Source organism: Syngnathus scovelli, chromosome 2 (genome assembly GCF_024217435.2).
Source record: "Syngnathus scovelli strain Florida chromosome 2, RoL_Ssco_1.2, whole genome shotgun sequence".
NCBI lineage: Eukaryota > Metazoa > Chordata > Actinopteri > Syngnathiformes > Syngnathidae > Syngnathus > Syngnathus scovelli.
Window position 1 is genome coordinate 28,356,416 of NC_090848.1, and position 19,902 is coordinate 28,376,317.

At 38.7% G+C, this 19,902-nt stretch overlaps 1 protein-coding gene across 7 annotated transcripts in view; it reads left to right on the forward strand.

Moving 5' to 3' along the window:
- The window catches only part of lama5 (laminin, alpha 5), a 463,481-nt gene that overhangs the window by 188,086 nt on the left and 255,493 nt on the right, over positions 1–19,902 (forward strand). For all 7 annotated transcript variants that reach the window (XM_049753597.2, XM_049753598.2, XM_049753599.2 and 4 more), the window contains 2 exons: positions 1,758–1,857; positions 1,993–2,149. In XM_049753597.2, coding sequence (XP_049609554.1) covers positions 1,758–1,857; positions 1,993–2,149 — 257 coding nt within the window. The remainder of the gene's footprint in view (positions 1–1,757; positions 1,858–1,992; positions 2,150–19,902) is intronic.

Here is a 19,902-nt window from a genome sequence, read left to right on the forward strand (position 1 = left end):
ATTACCCTCAGAAATATGTAAACTGCGGAATAGCAGACTGGTAATGGAAACAAAACTAAAGCTCTCAAATATCTCAAAACATTTTTTACGATTTCATGAAGTGGATTTTGGGATGTGCCGACATTAAAATAAAAAGGTGTAGTGGAAACACATTTTTCACATTTCCACTAGTCATTTGATTGATTGATTGATTGATTGATTGATTGATTGATTGATTGATTGATTGATTGGTTGATTGATTGAACATTTATTGATCCAGGGGTGGGGAAATTCAGGCCCCAGCAGTATTCATACCACAGAGCGGGTATATAAAAGACACACAGATGGCATGAGCGCAACTCAATAGGCTCTTATAAGGCTGCCACACAATGGCGCCACATAGAAAGCCAGTAAGTGCGAAAGTTAAAAGCCATCAAAGCAAAGCAACAAGACAAAGGAAAAAAACTTAACAGCGGCCAACCAGCCCCCCTCTATACCAGAACACCCCAAAACACATAAAACAGCCTCCACGGGGTCCATAAACAGGTATAAGGGCAGTCAAGTTCAACGGTGTCCAATGGACCGTGGTTGTGAATCGGTAAAACATCACAAAACAGGCAAACGTGTGAGCAGCGTCCTGGGCACCCAGTCGGGGCACGTGCAGATGGTCACCATGGGGCTGGCACGGCGAAGGTCGTTGGTTCCGACGAGCACGAGGGAGCGGACTCCCCACAGGGGTCGCGGCTGCGAGGCCAAGGCGAGGGACTCGGTCAGCACCGGCCGGATGAGCAGGAAGCCGTCGTAGAGTCACGCCGGTTCCGACCGATGTGCGCAGCCATCCCGGTCCCAGGGAAAAAAAAAATATCCGATCTGAAGCGATCTGCACACGCTGAGGTGAGGTAGAAGGCACCAGCATCGCCGAATGGACAAATAGAAAGAAAGAAAAAGGAGAAAAGAAGGAAATAAAGTGGAAAAGAGAGAACATAGAGAACGGCGCCATACCAAAAAAAAAAAAAAAAAAAAGAAATTATTTGGCAATGCCTCTACGCGACGAGCACTGGATGATTGGTCTTAAAAAGAACGCATTATTTTTGCTCGGTGGGGCATAAATCTGATATTCGAGCGAAACTTTTGAAAGTGCGACTAATAATTTTTTTCGGTCGCACCGGTGCACTTAATGCTGCCCGGGTAAAAAACAGTAATAATTCTTGGCAAGTGCATCATCACTGTGTTCTCCTGTGACTGGACTCACACTCATGGCAGGACAATATTGTGCTCTAAACCAATAAGAGACGGAGTTTGGGCGGGTGTTTGCCTGTAGTTCTGTTCACGGCTCTTAGCTGTGTGTGTTGTTAGCGACCCTGAACTACAGTATCTTAACTGAAGCAAAAAGGAAAATAAATGCAACAAATCGAGGGAAAATGAAGAGAGGCATGAACAGGCATTTTATTCACCAAGAATACTAACCCGACTGTTACAACCAACCCTACAACTGAGAGTCCATCCAGCCAAAAGACGGAGCACTCGATTGGTAAAATGCTAAATTACAGTCCAGCGCTGCCCTGAATAGCATTTTAAGATAAACTGCAGCTAGCGATTCTTATGGAATACCATGAGGTGTCATTTCAGGACTCAGAACAAATCTAGCATGGGTATTATAAACAATAATAAGAGGATAAAGATTTCAGTTTGAAATTATTTGACACATTTTGTCTAAATAGTCTAAAATAGATTTTTTCCTGCTGTATTTTATCCCTTGCTATGTTTTGTGTGTTCAGGGTGCCAGTGTGATATTGGTGGCTCTGAGGGTCAAGCCTGTGATGAGCAGAGCGGTCGCTGTCACTGTAGACCGAATGTGCAGGGACTCAAGTGCAACTTGTGAGCTCAAAACCACTTCAGTATATACAACATCTCCCAAACACAAAGTTCATCCATAGCGCAGCAGAGAACAGAGATCTCACACATCCATAGTTGGTTTAATTTGATAGATTTGTGATGTGACCTTATGTGCAGAGCTGCTGTGGATCATTATTTTCTTGACCTTCACCACCTCAAGTTTGAGGCGGAAGAAGGCACCATGTTGGATGGCCGGCCGGTGCGCTTCGGCTACGACCCTGTGGAATTCCCTGGCTTCAGCTGGAGGGGTTATGCTCAAATGTCTCCCATCCAGGTCTGGAATATGAAGATGTGTTCTCTTTAGCTGTGTCTTTTCACCATTCACTGCTTGAAACTTCAAACTTCCTATACAGTGATCCCTCGCCAATTTGCACTTCACTTTTTGTGAATGCGCTACTTCGCTGGTTTATAAGTGACGGGAGAGCGGCGTTTAAATACACGCTGATAGTGTGCCTCTAAGAAACATGCGTCACTGCAGACAAGCGTGGGAAGCGCGCCAGCCAGGCTCTCATGAAAGAGGAAGGACAACCATGTGCACCAATGCAAAAACAGGAAAAGAAGAAAAGGGAGGCTCTAACACCAGCAGAGTGTTTGTGTAGGAGGCGACGGACGAGCTGATCAGCGAGCTCGTGTCGTGGTAGTGTCTCGTTACACAGCGGATCAGGCAAATTGGAATCAAGTGGAAGGCATGCGTGTCTCAAGCCAGACAACCAGCCAGGCATACCGCTACACAGCAGATCAGGCAAACGGGATTCAGGTGGCAGGCTTGTGTGTGACAAAGCAGACGAAAGGACGACGACTGACTGGCGCACGGCGTCCATATACACGCCCTAATCTGCGGGTAACACGCGACAGTTGATGGTGATCAGTGCCGATTAGCACATGCAGCTCCGTAGTGGCGAAGTGTGCTCCCGAGGCACGTCAACCCGCCAACAGGGCCAGAGCGGTGACATGACACAGCTGCCCACGAATAAAAATGCATCGCCGTAGAGAAAGAATCAGGACAGCGGCCAGCAATGAGTGCTCATAAGCCGGGGTGTGCCTCAGCGCAATGTACTTCACTGAGAAGGCTGGCTGCCGTGCACGTAAGAAAAAAAAATTAACTGGCGGGCCGAATTTGGTTCTAAATTTTGATCGGGGGGCCGAACCAGGAGCAGATGGATGTAGTGTTTGTGTGAAGTAATAGAAATGACATATAAAGGTAATTGCATAAAAGGCTTGTACTTTTAGTAGGTAGTAAAGCATGGATATTCAAAAAAAGCTTTTTGAAAACAAATGCATTTATTAACATCATTAAAAAAAATACTTCATCAAAAAACTACTATCAGTGATTCTCATTAAATACGACACTGTTATTATGAATAATAGTTTCCATCACTTCGGCACTGATGGAAATAGAGCGCGGAACGCGCTGGGTCCGTACTACTTAGTACGTACACGCACTTGTGAGTGTGCACCGAGCTTTCTGACATGGCTTCCGGGAGTAAATGCGCGGGCGGGCGCTTCCCCATCTATTGGAGAAACATACTAATTGCAGGGAAAATGACCCAAAAAAAGTTCAATACTACAATTTATTCAGGTTTGGCGGGCCAGATTTAACGGCCCCGTGGGCCGGATGTGGCCCACAGGCCGTAGTTTGCCCATGTCTGTTCTACACCATTCACTTTATTAGTGTGAAGGCGAACCATTCACTTTATTATTATTATATTTTATTCCTCACACTTTTTTGACGCGTTTCTAGTTAGTTAGTTAGGTCGTCCTCAGACGAGCTTCCATAGTAGAAGCTATACATTGTAATAATGACTGTGGGGCGCAGCTCCTCACAGCATCCCATATCTAACCCTTAATGCTGAGTGTCAAGCAGGGAGGCATTGGGTTCCATTTTATAGTATGTTGGTATGACTCGGCCTGGGATCGAACCCACAACCTCCCAGTCTCAGGGCTGACACTCATACCACAAGGCCACGCGCTTCTCCTTCCACATAATTCATCCAATTCACTCATTTCAATTTTGACATATTCCAAAAATTCACGCGACGGGTGCTTGCATTCATCTCATTCCAAAAATTTTCCGTTTGCGCAAAATTCGCAATATTATTATATATATTTTTTTTCCCATTCATTCTTAATGGCAGATTCAACATTTCACATTTACGTCGTTCCAGTTTGAAATTCACATCATTCAGCACATTCAAATCACATTCGGAAAGATTCTCGACATTCCCAAAATTGCAAAATTCAAAAATTTCACATTTCCACGTCTAAAATTTCCGCAAAATTTCAAAAAATTTCATTTTTCACCTCTAATTTCCACATTTTTCAACCGATTCAACCCATTCCAACTTTCAACTGTTCATCGTTTACCTACCTATTCCACAATTTCCCACTTCACATAAATTCCAAATTTTCCAAAATTCATGCCAAATTCTCCAAAATTTCGTTTTTCCCTTTTAATTTCTACATTTTTCCACCGATTCAACCCGTTCCGACTTTCAACCGTTCATCTTCTGCCCACCTATTCCACAACATTCAGCACATTCAAATCACAATCGGAAAGATTCCCGATATTCCCAAAATTGCCAAATTCAAAAATGTCACAATTTCACAAAATTTCGTGTTTTCACCTCAAATGTCTACACTTTTCCACCGATTCAACCTATTCCAACTTTCAACTGTTCATCTCTTGCCTACCTATTCCAAAATTTCCCACTTACCGAAAATTCCAAATTTTCAAATTTGAAATTCACGCCAAATTCTCCAAAATTTCATTTTTCTACTCTAATTTCTACATTTTTCAACCGATTCAACCCGTTCCAACTTTCAACTGTTCATTTTTTGCCTACCTAACAACTTCCCATTTACCAAAAATTCAAAAATTTCAAAGTTGAAATTCATGCAAATTCTCCAAAATTTGGTTTTCCGTTCTGATTTCTTCATTTTTCAACTGATTCAACCGATTCCAACTTTATTCACTTTGTTCACCTTATGCTTACCATATTCACCCCCTTCACCCCCACTTCCATTATGCTTACCAAATTCACCCCTTCACCCCCACTTCAACAATGTGGTGGCCATCTTGGATTGACCCAGAACTGCCCCAAAATGAACACAAAGTGAACCGGAAGTGCCCCATAACAAACAGGAAGGGCCCCAAAATGAACAGGAAGTGACCCAACATTACCAGCAAGTTAACCGGAAGTGCCCCAATTTTAACAGGAAGTGACCCAAATCAAAACGAAAGTGAGCCAAATAAACCGGAAGTGACCTTTATAAACCGGAAGTGACCCAAATTAATCGGAAGTGACCTCAGCTAAACCGGAAGTGCACTAAATTAAACTGGAAGTGGCCCAGATAAACCAGGAGTTACCTTATTTCAACAAGAAGTGCCCTAAATGAAACCAGAAGTGACCTAAATTTAGCATTTGCTCTAACTTTTACAATTATTTTCCGATTCAATCTGAATTTTGTTCCAAATTTCAAAACTTTGGCGCAATTTTAACCCACTTATCAAAAATCAAAAATTTTCAATTTTGAAATTCACCACAAATTATCCAAAATTTCATTTTACACTTCTATTTTCTACATTTCTCAAGTAATTCAAGTTGTTTCAGTATCATTCGGTAGCATTCCCCAAGAAGTTATTCAAAGTCTTCGCCTTCACACGCAATTTCTCCAGAAATTGCATTTACTAGTTAGTGTGAAGGTGAAGACCTTCACACTATTGTTATACCTGTCCTTTATTAGTGTGAAGGTGAAGTCCTTCAGACTATTGTTATCCCTGTCCTTTATTGTGTGAAGGCCTTATTGTGCTTTATTATTATTGTGTGAAGGCGAAGGCCTTCACACGTTATTGTGCTTTATTATTATTGTGTGAAGGCGATGGCCTTCACACATATGTTATTGTTGTACTTTATTATCAGAGTGAAAGCGAAGGCCTTCACACTTATGTTATTCTACACGTTTACTTTATTATTATATTTTATTCCTCGCACTTTTTTGACCTGCTACTCGTTCCACATAACCCATCCGATTCACTCCATTCCAATTTTGACATATTCCAAAAATTCACGCGAGGGGTGCTTGCATTCACCTCATTCCAAAACATTTCCGTTTTCGCAAAATTCACAAATTTCCGACAAATTTCCGACAAATTTCCGACGAATTTACGACGAATTTACGACGAATTTACAAAATTTTTTCCCCATTCATCCTTAATTCAAATCACATTTGGAAAGATTCTCGACATTCCCAAAATTGCAAAATAAAAAAAATCACGTTTTCATGTTTCAATTTTCCGCAAAATTTCACAAAATTTTATTTTTCACCTCTGATTTCCACGTTGTCCAACCAATTCAACCCATTCCAACTTTCAACCATTCATCGTTTGCCTACCTATTCCACAATTTCCCACGTCCTAAATTTAAAATTCACGCCAAATTCTCCAAAATGTAGTTTTTCCCTTCTTATTTCTTCATTTTTCCACCAATTCAACCCATTCCAACTTTCAACTGTTCATCTTTTGTTTACCCATTCCATAACATTCATCATGTTCAAATCACATTCGGAAAGATTGTCGATATTCCATAAATTGCCAAGTTAAAAAATTTCATGTTTTCACGTTTAAAATTTCTGCAAAATCTCACAAAATTTTGTTTTTCACCTCTAATTTCTACATTTTACAATCAATTCAACCCGTTCCAACTTTCAACTGCTCATCTTTTACCTACCTATTCCACAACTTCCCACTCACTGAAAATTTCAAATTTTCAATTTTGAAATTCTCATCAAATTCTCCAAAATTTGGTATTTCCCTTCTAATTTCTACATTTTTCAACCGATTCAACCCAATCCAACTTTATTTACTTTGTTCACCTTATGCTCACCATATTCACCCCCTTCACCCCCACTTCCACTATGCTTACCCAATTCACCCCTTCACCCCCACTTCCACAATGTGGCGGCCATCTTGGATTGACGCAGAAATGCCCCAAGATGAACAGGAAGTGAACCGAAAGTACCCCAATTTTAACAGGAAGTGAACCGGAAGTGTCCCAAATCAAACAGGAAGTGACCCAAATTAAACCGTAAGTGACCTAAATCAAACCGGAAGTGACCTAAATTGAACCGGAAGTGCCCACAATAAACCGGAAGTGACTTTATTTCAACAAGAAGTACACAAAATGAAACCAGAAGTGACCCAAATTTAACATTTGCTCTTACTTTTACAATTTTTGTCAGATTCAACCCGTTTCAACTTTAGAACTCCAACGTGAATCTCTTAAACCTGTAGTTTTTGTTTCGTTCCAAATTTCAAACACTTTTGGGTGAAATTATTTTTTAAAATTCCCATTCATTCTCTATGGGACATTACACATTTGCTCTAACTTCTTCATTTTTCAAACGATTCAACTCGTTCCAACTTTCAACTGTTCATCCTTTGCCTAGCTATTCCACAACTTCCCAATCACCCAAAATTCGACATTTACAACTTTGAAATTCACCCCAAATTCTCCAAATTATCTACGTATGATGCACTTTTGTAAACTACCAGCTTGCACTGCATGTTATTGGACCAGCAGTGTGTTATATTTATTGCATTGTGAACTCTGTTTTTTCTGTTTGTCTTCCTCTTTTTTAAATGTCACGAGCTATTTGACAACAAATTTTCCCCAGAGGGAACAATAAAGGTTTCAATCAATCAAAATTTTATTTTACACTTCTCATTTCTACATTTCTCAAGTAATTTGACTCGTTTTAACATTTCTGCAGTATTCCCCCAGAAGTTATTCAGTTTCTTCGCCTTCACACGCAATTTCTCCAGAAACTGCATTTTTTAGTTTCTAAATTATACCGTATTGGCCCAAATATAAGACGACCCTGACTATAATACGACCCCCTCTTTTTCAAGACTCAAGTTTGAAAAATACTTTTTGAACACCAAATTTATTTTTTATACAGAAAATAATTACAGTACATCTGAAACAAATGATAATATATTCGAGAGAAAAATCATGTTATTTTGCCTCATTCAAATCATGCAATACTGTCTATCACATCTTAATATCTGAACATTTAAATATGTAAAATAAAGTGCAATCACATTTGTAAATGAATTGCTTCTGGTTTTTGAAATGTAAATAAACCAATCAACAACAAAATTGCAATAACTGCATTAACCATCAAAGTGAAGTCTTACTGGAACTGTAGTGTTGAAACAAATCTGAATAAGGAAAAACATTGCAATAAAACAATGCAAACTGGTTTAAACTTGAGTGTAGCTGAGATCTGTCATGTCAGAACATTACTCACAAAAATCCTCTGCCTCACTGTGCTCAGTGTCACTGTCCTCACATTTTCTGTTATCTCTTCTCTTATTTTTTTCTCTTTTCTTTCTTACGCTATTTTTTATTTTTCTTCTTCGTGCTACCACTATTTTTATTTTTATTCTTTGTGGCAGGGGTTCGCTTTGGCCTGGGGAGTTAAGTTCAGCATTCGCTTTAAAGATATCTGGCACCATCTAGCGTTGTGAATTGGTATAATGTCTAGACCCCGAATGTAAGACAACCCCCTTTTTTTCTTATTTCAATGCAAAAAACACCGTCTTGTATTCGGGCCAATACGGTACATACCATATTTTCTTTTTCTTTGCTTCGGGTTAAAAGGCGCAGACTCAATTCAGGGGCCTTTCCTTTACTTAATCCACACTTAATGCACCGCAGTGTAGGGCGCATGCATACCATGACTTACGGTAAAAATAAAAAAAATGAAAAAAACATCACAGAAGCAAGACAGTGAGTTCAGTTGTACTTTATTCTACTTTTTAATAATGTACTGTATTGTACTCGCATTGTTAATTGATATTTATACACAAATCCAACAAAGTCCTCATATTCTGTATCCAAATCAAACAGTTGGGCAAGTTCGCCATTAAACACGACAAGTTCCCTTGTTGTCATTGTCTCGCCATCACGTTATTTTTCAGCAACGATCCCGGCTTTCTAGAAAGCTTGAGTTGTGTCTCGTAAGCATGTTTCTTTGTCGATTCCGTTTTAGAGGGTCCTACTGCTGTTTGCTTTGCACAAACGATAGTACAGTAATCCCTCGCTACATCGCAGTTTGTTTATCGCGGTTTCACTAAATCGCAGATTTTTTTTCAAAATAAAAAAAAATAAAAGTCAAAATAAAACTTCTAAATTGAGGAATTATGGCACAAAACTTCCCCACACGCCAGCAGAAGGCAAGGAGTGCCCACACAATTGCAGTGCATACACTTGTACCTTTTTATAAAAAATATTGTTATAATTAGAGTTCTAAAAACACATTTACAGTGTTGTATCTTGTTATAGAATTTTTTTAATAATAATAAAAGAGTTCTAAAAACATATTTACAGTATGTACACATGTACCTTGTTATAAAAACACTTATAATAAAATAGGTTCGAAAAACATATTTACAGTATGTGTTAAGAATTCTCCATGTTATTTGTTATTCAGCCGTGCTTTAATTTGAGGTAGGGTAAATTATTTTGAAGGCCGTTTTCAGGCGATACCACTTCCTGTTTTACGTTCATGTACATAGTATGTACATATGTCGGTTACAGTGGTACAGGAGTCATTGACGATGTAAGTGGGTGTCCTAACAAGAGAAATGAACGATGATGTGTCTAACCTTTAGGAGAATGTACCGTATTTTCCGGACTATAAGTCGCACCAGCCATAAAATGCCCCAAAAAGTGAAAAAAAAACATATATAAGTCGCTCCGGAGTATAAGTCGCATTTTGGGGGGCAATTTATTCGACAAAATCCCACACCAAAAACAGTCATGAACGAGCAACAACAGGCTAAACGATAGCATCAACAGGCTAAACGATAGGTATGCTAACGTGACAAACACAAACAAAGAGGTGAGAACGGGCCTGACGTAACATATAAAGTGATTAAGGACAACTATTACATGAATAACATGTTTATAAAACCATCGGTGTCACTCCAATTCATTAAATCCATCGATCGTTCGATACGATAGCAACAGGCTAAATCAGGTCTGGGCAAACTACGGCCCGCGGGCCACATCCGGCCCGCGGGACCGTTTAATCCGTCTCGCCAACCCTAAATAAATTGTATTATTAAACTTTTTTTTTTTCGGTCATTTTGCCTGCAATGACTGCGTTTCCCCAGTAGATGGGGAACCACTCGCCTGCACATTTACTACCGGAAGCCGTGTCAGAAAGCTCGGTGCACACTCACAAGTGCGTGTACGTACTCAGTAGTACGGAAATGGCGCACTCGCGCTCTATTTGCAGCAGTGCCGAATTTAGATTGTGGGCTGTGACTACAGCATTCTTGTAATTTGCGCGCCGAGTTTTCGGATACAGTTTTACGCTAAAGCCACCCACAAACCTTCCTCTGGAATCCTTCCATTAAAATGAGTCGCCCAAGGAAAAGCAAGGTGGACACTGAGTGCCGAGTGTTTAAAAAGAGTGGCCAATTTGGCTCGACGTACGCGACGTGGCGTTCAGCCACATGAACATCAACATCAAATGAACACTGAAAATGAAGGGGAGGCTTTCAAGTTTGTTGTAAAAAAATGCATTTTGAATATGAGCTGTACAAATAGCAGGGATTGAAACTAGCGACCATTCTCATTTTCAAACAATGCAGGATGCTCAAGGACATTGATGCACCACCTGTTTGTGACTAATCTTAACCTTTAAAGTTCTTAAGGCTTACTTTAAGGAAGTGTTTTCCGTTTCCTCACTTCTGTTACCAGGTGTTTGTGAGTTAAAACTCACTGATTTTCAGATACCCCTCACCGTGTTGCCGTTTTGATTACTTTATTTGGATGTATGCTTTCACCGATTCTTCAAGATGATATATTTGGTCAAAATGTTTGCCGTTTGATGTGATCTCATAAGATAAACATACATCTTTCATTAATCTGACCTGCAGGCACTGAAGTGATGGAGACTGTTATTCATAATAACAGTGTCATATTTTATGAGAATCACTGATAGCAGTTTTTTAGGGATGTTTTTTTTTTTTAATGCTGTTAATAAATGCATTTGTTTTCAAAAAACCTTTTTTGAATATCCATGCTTTACTACCTACTAAAGGCCAAAACCTTTTATGCAATGACCTTTACAGGTCGTTTATATTACTTCACACAAACACTACATCCATCTGCTCCTGGTTCGGCCCCCCGGTCAAAATTTAGAACCCAATTCGGCCCGCAAGTCAAAAGGTTTGCCCACCCCTGGGCTAAATGATAGGTATGCTAACGTGATAAACATCAACGAGGAGCTGAGAACGGACCTGACGTAACATATAGAGTGATTTAGGACAACTATTACATAAATAACATGTTTATAAAACCATCGGTGTCACTCCAATTCATTAAATCCATCGATCGTTCGATACGATAGCAACAGTCTAAACGATAGGTATGCTAACGTGACAAACACAAACGAAGAGCTGAGAATGGGCCTGACGTAACATATAGAGTTATTAAAGAAAACGATTACATGAATAACACGTTTATAAAATCATCTGTCACTCCAATTCATTAAATCCATCGATCGTTCTTTGTCAACAATGCGGCTGAGGGCGCTGGCACTTCAAAATATTCCACAGGCTCATATAACGATAGATAAACTATATTTCAAATAACTCTAATATAAGAAATAATATCAAACCATCCGTGCACTTTAAATCCATTAAATCCATCGATCAAATTCCTCGTCCTTTGTCAACATCGCCGCGCGTGCGCCCTGACGTCAGCCTCGTCTTTATTCCGCAGATCTAGTATATAACTATATTGTAGCGTTAACAAAGTACAAGGATAGACGTGGGTTTGGCAAACGGCTCTTTATTAAACAAAACAAACTTCCAAGCGTGTGGCGGTGTGGACTTCCAGACACGAGAGCTCCATGGCATAGGACCGGGCGTGCGCAATGGCCATGTCCGAGCCCCATGCACCGTTTGCGGACCGCCACTCAGCCGAGCGCCGGCCCCCGACTCAGTTGAGTAGGACCGGGCGTGCGTAAAAGCCATAATAGTTTTTCATAATAGTTTTTCTTCTTCTATGTCACTCCAAATCCTTAATTCCTTCAAACTCTTTGTCCCCTCTGTCACTTAGAAATGATCACCGCTAATGATGCCGGTAGTCCTTCCGTGGGTACCTTTTGTCCTTTATGTAAAGAACCGCCGCGCCGTGCCACTGACGTCACTTGAAATAGTAATCCCTTGGTACGCCACGGTTCTCCAAACTTTCTTTCTGCTGCTCGATTACTATTTTCAGCTGCATATTTTACAACCTGAAGTTTGTAACCTGCAAATTATGAGTTTCTTTTTGGTGCCATTTTTCTTAAGCCAACCCAGTTGGTGAGTCACAGCCAACGGTGAAATTTAGAGCGCCCTCATCCAGTTTCGTCTGAAAATATATATTTTTTTTCAGATGTAGTTTTTTGTTTTGTTTATTTGGTTGTTTTATCAAAGTCAAAGTCTGCTTTATTGTCGATTTTTTTTCATATACCAAGACACACAAAGAGATTGAAATTACGTTCCCACTATCCCTCGGTGACACATATGCATACAAGCAACACAAAAAAACAAGAAGGCACAAACAATGAATAAATAAGCGTGTTGAATAAATGATAAATAAACAAATAATAATAAATGATAATAATAAATATAAGAGGAGCAAAAATGAAGCAAGTGGACTTGGATATGGTGCTTTAAAGTGTTAATTGCTTTATTTGATGTTTTGTCTATTTTTTTATGTTTTGAATATGTTCAAGATAAAGATATAAAAGCATGTAAAGTGAGCAACTATACTAAAAATAACATGGGAAGTGTTCAACTATACTTGTAAGTAAGTGATGTCTTAATGATCAAGTAAAAATTTGTAAAAAAAAAAAACATATATAAGTCGCTCCTGAGTATAAGTCGCCCCCCCACTCAAACTATGATAAAAACCACGACTTATAGTCTGGAAATTACGGTAGTATTGCTCCAAATGTTTGTTTAAATTCCTTTAGAGGTCCGTTTTCGCGTGTTAGCATGATCGTGAATTAGAACCTTTCCGCTAACTCGTTAGCCTGCCCAGTACTTCTTGTTAACATATTACACGCACACACATATATTTATATTTTCAATATTTATACAATATTTTCTGTGTTATTTATACTATTAATGTATTATTTACATGTTTGAAACAAATATTTAATGTTCTAATAATAAAATATGCACTGGTTTCATATACATTTATTGACACACAAAAAATGTACTGATAAAAAAAATGTACAGATGAAAGTGTGACCGTACTTCACGGATTTCATTTATCACGGGTGGTTTTTGGAACCAGTTATCCGTGATAAACGAGGGATTACTGTATTTATTTATCAATGGCGGCGAAGGTACGTACTCTACGTGTTACGTACAGATTGGTTTTCTGCCCCGAATTACGCAAAACGTAATGTCCTCTGATTGGTTCATTGGGTCAACACATTACGCCATACGTCTTTGTGTGGCAGAAGCCACTCTCAACAACTTTATGGATTTTGGAATTCGGTCCACACAAGGCGCACCTTATTGTCTGAAGGCGATGGCCTTCACACATATGTTATTCTACACCATTCTCTATTATTTGTGTGAAGGCGATGGCCTTCACACATGTTATTCTACACCATTTTCTATTATTGTGTGAAGGCGATGGCCTTCACACATATGTTATTCTACACCATTCTCTATTATTGTGTGAAGGCGATGGCCTTCACACATATGTTATTCTACACCATTCTCTATTATTGTGTGAAGGCGAAGGCCTTCACACATATGTTATTCTACACCATTCTCTATTATTATTGTGTGAAGGCGATGGCCTTCACACATATGTTATTCTACACCATTCTCTATTATTATTATTATTATTGTGTGAAGGCGATGGCCTTCACACATATGTTATTCTACACCATTCTCTATTATTGTGTGAAGGCGATGGCCTTCACACATATGTTATTCTACACCATTCTGTATTATTATTATTATTATTAGTGTGAAGGTGAAGACCTTCACACTATTGTTATTGCTGTCCTTTATTAGTGTGAAGGTGAAGACCTTCACACTATTGTTATTGCTGTCCTTTATTGTGTGAAGGCGATGGCCTTCACACATATGTTATTCTACACCATTCTCTATTATTATTATTATTATTATTATTAGTGTGAAGGTGAAGACCTTCACACTATTGTTATTGCTGTCCTTTATTAGTGTGAAGGTGAAGACCTTCACACTATTGTTATTGCTGTCCTTTATTATTAGTGTGAAGGTGAAGACCTTCACACTATTGTTATTGCTGTCCTTTATTATTAGTGTGAAGGTGAAGACCTTCACACTATTGTTATTACTGTCCTTTATTAGTGTGAAGGTGAAGACCTTCACACTATTGTTATTGCTGTCCTTTATTATTATTATTATTATTATTATTAGTGTGAAGGTGAAGACCTTCACACTATTGTTATTGCTGTCCTTTATTATTATTATTAGTGTGAAGGTGAAGACCTTCACACTATTGTTATTGCTGTCCTTTATTATTATTATTAGTGTGAAGGTGAAGACCTTCACACTATTGTTATTGCTGTCCTTTATTAGTGTGAAGGTGAAGACCTTCACACTATTGTTATTGCTGTCCTTTATTAGTGTGAAGGTGAAGACCTTCACACTATTGTTATTGCTGTCCTTTATTATTAGTGTGAAGGTGAAGACCTTCACACTATTGTTATTGCTGTCCTTTATTATTATTATTATTATTATTATTATTATTAGTGTGAAGGTGAAGACCTTCACACTATTGTTATTGCTGTCCTTTATTAGTGTGAAGGTGAAGACCTTCACACTATTGTTATTGCTGTCCTTTATTATTAGTGTGAAGGTGAAGACCTTCACACTATTGTTATTGCTGTCCTTTATTATTATTAGTGTGAAGGTGAAGACCTTCACACTATTGTTATTGCTGTCCTTTATTATTAGTGTGAAGGTGAAGACCTTCACACTATTGTTATTGCTGTCCTTTATTATTATTAGTGTGAAGGTGAAGACCTTCACACTATTGTTATTGCTGTCCTTTATTATTAGTGTGAAGGTGAAGACCTTCACACTATTGTTATTGCTGTCCTTTATTAGTGTGAAGGTGAAGACCTTCACACTATTGTTATTGCTGTCCTTTATTATTATTAGTGTGAAGGTGAAGACCTTCACACTATTGTTATTGCTGTCCTTTATTAGTGTGAAGGTGAAGACCTTCACACTATTGTTATTGCTGTCCTTTATTATTAGTGTGAAGGTGAAGACCTTCACACTATTGTTATTGCTGTCCTTTATTATTATTATTATTATTCTACTTATTCCGCTCACTTTTTTGTCCGTTAACTACTTCCACATACTTCAACCGATTCACTCCATTCCACTTTTCACTGATTCCAAATATTCATGACATGGGTGCTTACATTTTTTTTCGTTCAAAAAATTTTCCGTTTTCGCAAAATTCACAAAATTCCGGCAAATTCTTCCCCATTCATTCTTAATGGCAGATTCAACATTTCACATTTATGTTGCTCCAGTTTGAAATTCACTTAATTCAACATATTCAAATCACATTGGGGACATTCCCAAACTTGCCAATTTAAACAATTTCACGTTTTCACTTTTAAAATTTGCACAAAATTTCGCAAAATTTCACAAAATTTAGTTTTTCACTTCTAATTTCTACATTTTTCCACCGATTCAACTCGTTCCAACTTTCAACTGTTCATCTTTTGCCTACCTATTCCACAACTTCCCACTTTCCAAAATTTCCAAATTTTCAATTTTGAAATTCACACCAAATTTTCCAAAAATTTAGTTTTTCCCTTCTAATTTCTACATTTTTCAACCGATTCAACCCATTCCAACTTTATTCACTTTGTTCACCTTATGCTTACCATATTCACCCCCTTCACCCTCACTTCCACAATTCAACCCTTGACCCCCACTTCCTGAGTGGCGGCCATCTTGGATTGACCCTGAAGTGCCCCAATGAACTCTGAATGAACCGGAAGTGCCCCAAATCAAACCGGAATTGACCCCAAATGAACCGGAAGTGACCTCAGGTTAACCGGAAGTGGCCCCAAATCAAACCGGAAGTGACCCCAAATCAAACCGGAAGTGACCTTTTTAAAACGGAAGTGACCCCAAATAAACCGGAAGTGACCTCAGCTGGACCGGAAGTGCCTCTAATCAAACCGGAAGTGACCCAAATAGACCGGAAGTGACCCAAATCAAACCGGAAGTGACCATATTTCAACATTAAGTGCCCAAAATACCTACATTTGCGCTAACTTTTGCAAATTTTGACCGATTAAAACCGTTTCTACATTTTAACCCCAAAAGTGAACCTCCTGAAGCCGTTTTTTTTCCTTTTGTTCCAAATTTCAAAAGATTTTGGCGCAATTTTTTTTTCTTTTAATTCCCATTCATTCTTCATTAGGATTCAAGATTTGCTCTAACTTCTACATTTTTTAACCGATTCAACTCGTTCCAACTTTCAACTGTTCAATTTTGGTTTTCTACTCTAATTTCTACTTTTTTCAACTTATTCAACCCATTCAACTTATTCAACCCATTCCACCTTTCAACTGTTCATCATTTTCCTACCTATTCCACAACTTCCCACTTACCCAAAATTCCAAATTTTCAGTTTTGAAATTCACACCCAATTTTCCCAAATTTCCTTTTCCCTTGTAATTTCTACATTTTTCAACCGATTCAACTCTTTTCAACATCATTCTGCAGCATTCCCCAAGTATTTATTCAACCTCTTCACCTTCACACGCAATTTCTTCAGGAATTGCAAATTCTAGTTATTATTATTATTCTACTTATTCCGCTCACTTTTTTGTCCGTTAACTACTTCCACATACTTCAACCGATTCACTCCATTCCACTTTTCACTGATTCCAAATATTCATGACACGGGTGCTTACATTTTTTTCGTTCAAAAAATTTTCCGTTTTCGCAAAATTCACAAAATTCCGGCAAATTCTTCCCCATTCATTCTTAATGGCAGATTCAACATTTCACATTTTTGTTGTTCCAGTTTGAAATTCACTTATTTCAACACATTCAAATCACATTGGGGACATTCCCAAACTTGCCAAATTCAAAAATTTCACGTTTTCACTTTTAAAATTTGCACAAAATTTTGCAAAATTTCACTAAATTTAGTTTTTCACTTCTAATTTCTACATTTTTCCACCGATTCAACTCGTTCCAACTTTCAACTGTTCATCTTTTGCCTACCTATTCCACACCTTCCCACTTAGCAAAATTTCCAAATTTTCAATTTTGAAATTCACACCAAATTTTCCAAAAATTTAGTTTTTCCCTTCTAATTTCTATATTTTTCGACCGATTCAACCCATTCCAACTTTATTCACTTTGTTCACCTTATGCTTACCATATTCACCCCCTTCACCCCCACTTCCACAATTCAACCCTTGACCCCCACTTCCAGAGTGGCGGCCATCTTGGATTGACCCTGAAGTGCCCCAATGTACGCGGAATGAACTGGAAGTGCCCCAAATCAAACCGGGATTGACCCCAAATGAACCGGAAGTGACCTCAGGTAAACCGGAAGTGACCCCAAATCAAACCGGAAGTGACTCCAAATCAAACCGGAAGTGACCTTTTTCAACCGGAAGTGACCTTTTTAAACCGGAAGTGACCCCAAATAAACCGGAAGTGACCTGAGCTAGGCCGGAAGTGCCTCTAATCAAACCGGAAGTGACCCAAATCAAACCGGAAATGACCATATTTCAACATTAATTGCCCTAATTACCTACATTTGCGCTAACTTTTGCAAATTTTGCCCGATTAAACCCATTTCAACATTTTAACCCCAAAAGTGAACCTCCTGAAGCCGTTTTTTTCCTTTTGTTCCAAATTTCAGAAACTTATTCAACCCATTCGACCTTTCAACTGTTCATCATTTTCCTACCTATTCCACAACTTCCCACTTACCCAAAATTCCAAATTTTCAATTTTGTAACTCACACCCAATTTTCCCAAATTTCCTTTTTCCCTTGTAATTTCTACATTTTTCAACCGATTCAACTCTTTTCAACATCATTCTGCAGCATTCCCCAAGTATTTATTCAACCTCTTCACCTTCACACGCAATTTCTTCAGGAATTGCAATTTCTAGTTATTATTATTATTATTCTACTTATTCCGCTCACTTTTTTGTCCGTTAACTACTTTCACATACTTTAACCGATTCACTCCATTCCACTTTTCACTGATTCCAAATATTCATGACACGGGTGCTTACATTTTTTTCGTTCAAAAAATTTTCCGTTTTCGCAAAATTCACAAAATTCCGGCAAATTCTTCCCCATTCATTCTTAATGGCAGATTCAACATTTCACATTTACGTTGCTCCAGTTTGAAATTCACTTAATTCAACACATTCAAATCACATTGGGGACATTCCCAAACTTGCCAAATTCAAAAATTTCACGTTTTCACTTTAAAAATTTGCACAAAATTTTGCAAAATTTCACAAAATTTAGTTTTTCACTTCTAATTTCTACATTTTTCCACCGATTCAACTCGTTCCAACTTTCAACTGTTCATCTTTTGCCTACCTATTCCACACCTTCCCACTTACCAAAATTTCCAAATTTTCAATTTTGAAATTCACACCAAATTTTCCAAAAATTTAGTTTTTCCCTTCTAATTTCTACATTTTTCAACCGATTCAACCCATTCCAACTTTATTCACTTTGTTCACCTTATGCTTACCATATTCACCCCCTTCACCCCCACTTCCACAATTCAACCCTTGACCCCCACTTCCAGAGTGGCGGCCATCTTGGATTGACCCTGAAGTGCCCCAATGAACTCGGAATGAACCGGAAGTGCCCCAAATCAAACCGGAATTGACCCAAAATGAACCGGAAGTGACCTAAGGTAAACCGGAAGTGACCCCAAATCAAACCGGAAGTGACCCCAAATCAAACCGGAAGTGACCTTTTTAAACAGGAAGTGACCCAAAAAAAACCGGAAGTGATCTCAGGTAGACCGGAAGTGCCTCTAATCAAACCGGAAGTGACCCAAATAGACCGGAAGTGACCCAAATCTAACCGGAAGTGACCATATTTCAACATTAGGTGCCTTAAATACCTACATTTGGGCTAACTTTTACAAAGTTTGGCCGATTAAACCCGTTTCAACATTTTAACCCCAAAAGTGAACCTCCTGAAGCCGTTTTTTTCCTTTTGTTGCAAATTTCCAAAAATTTTGGCGCAATTTTTTTTCTTTTAATTCCCATTCATTCTCTATTAGGATTCAAGATTCGCTCAAACTTCTACATTTTTTAACCGATTCAACTCGTTCCAACTTTCAACTGTTCATCTTTTGCCTTCCTATTCCACAACTTCCCACTTACCAAAAATTCTCTGCAATTTTGTTTTTCTACTGTAATTTCTACATTTTTGAACCGATTCAACCCATTCCAACTTTATTCACTTTGTTCACCTTATGCTTACCATATTCACCCCCTTGACCCCCACTTCCAGTGTGGCGACCATCTTGGATTGACCTTGAAGTGCCCCCAATGAACCCAGAATGAACCAGAAGTATCTCAAATCAAACCGGAAGTGACCTTAGGTAAACCAGAAGTGACCTTAGGTAAACCGGAAGTGACCCCAAATCAAACCGGAAGTGACCCCAAATCAAACCGGAAGTGACCTTTTTAAACCGGAAGTGACCTTTTTAAACCGGAAGTGGCCTCAGCTAGACAGGAAGTGCCTCTTATCAAACCGGAAGTGACCCAAATAGACCGGAAGTGACCCAAATCAAAACGGAAGTGACCATATTTCTACATTAAGTGCCCTAAATACATACATTTGCACTAACTTTCGCAAATTTTGCCCGATTAAACCCGTTTCAACATTTTAACCCCAAAAGTGAACCTCCTGAAGCCTTTTTTA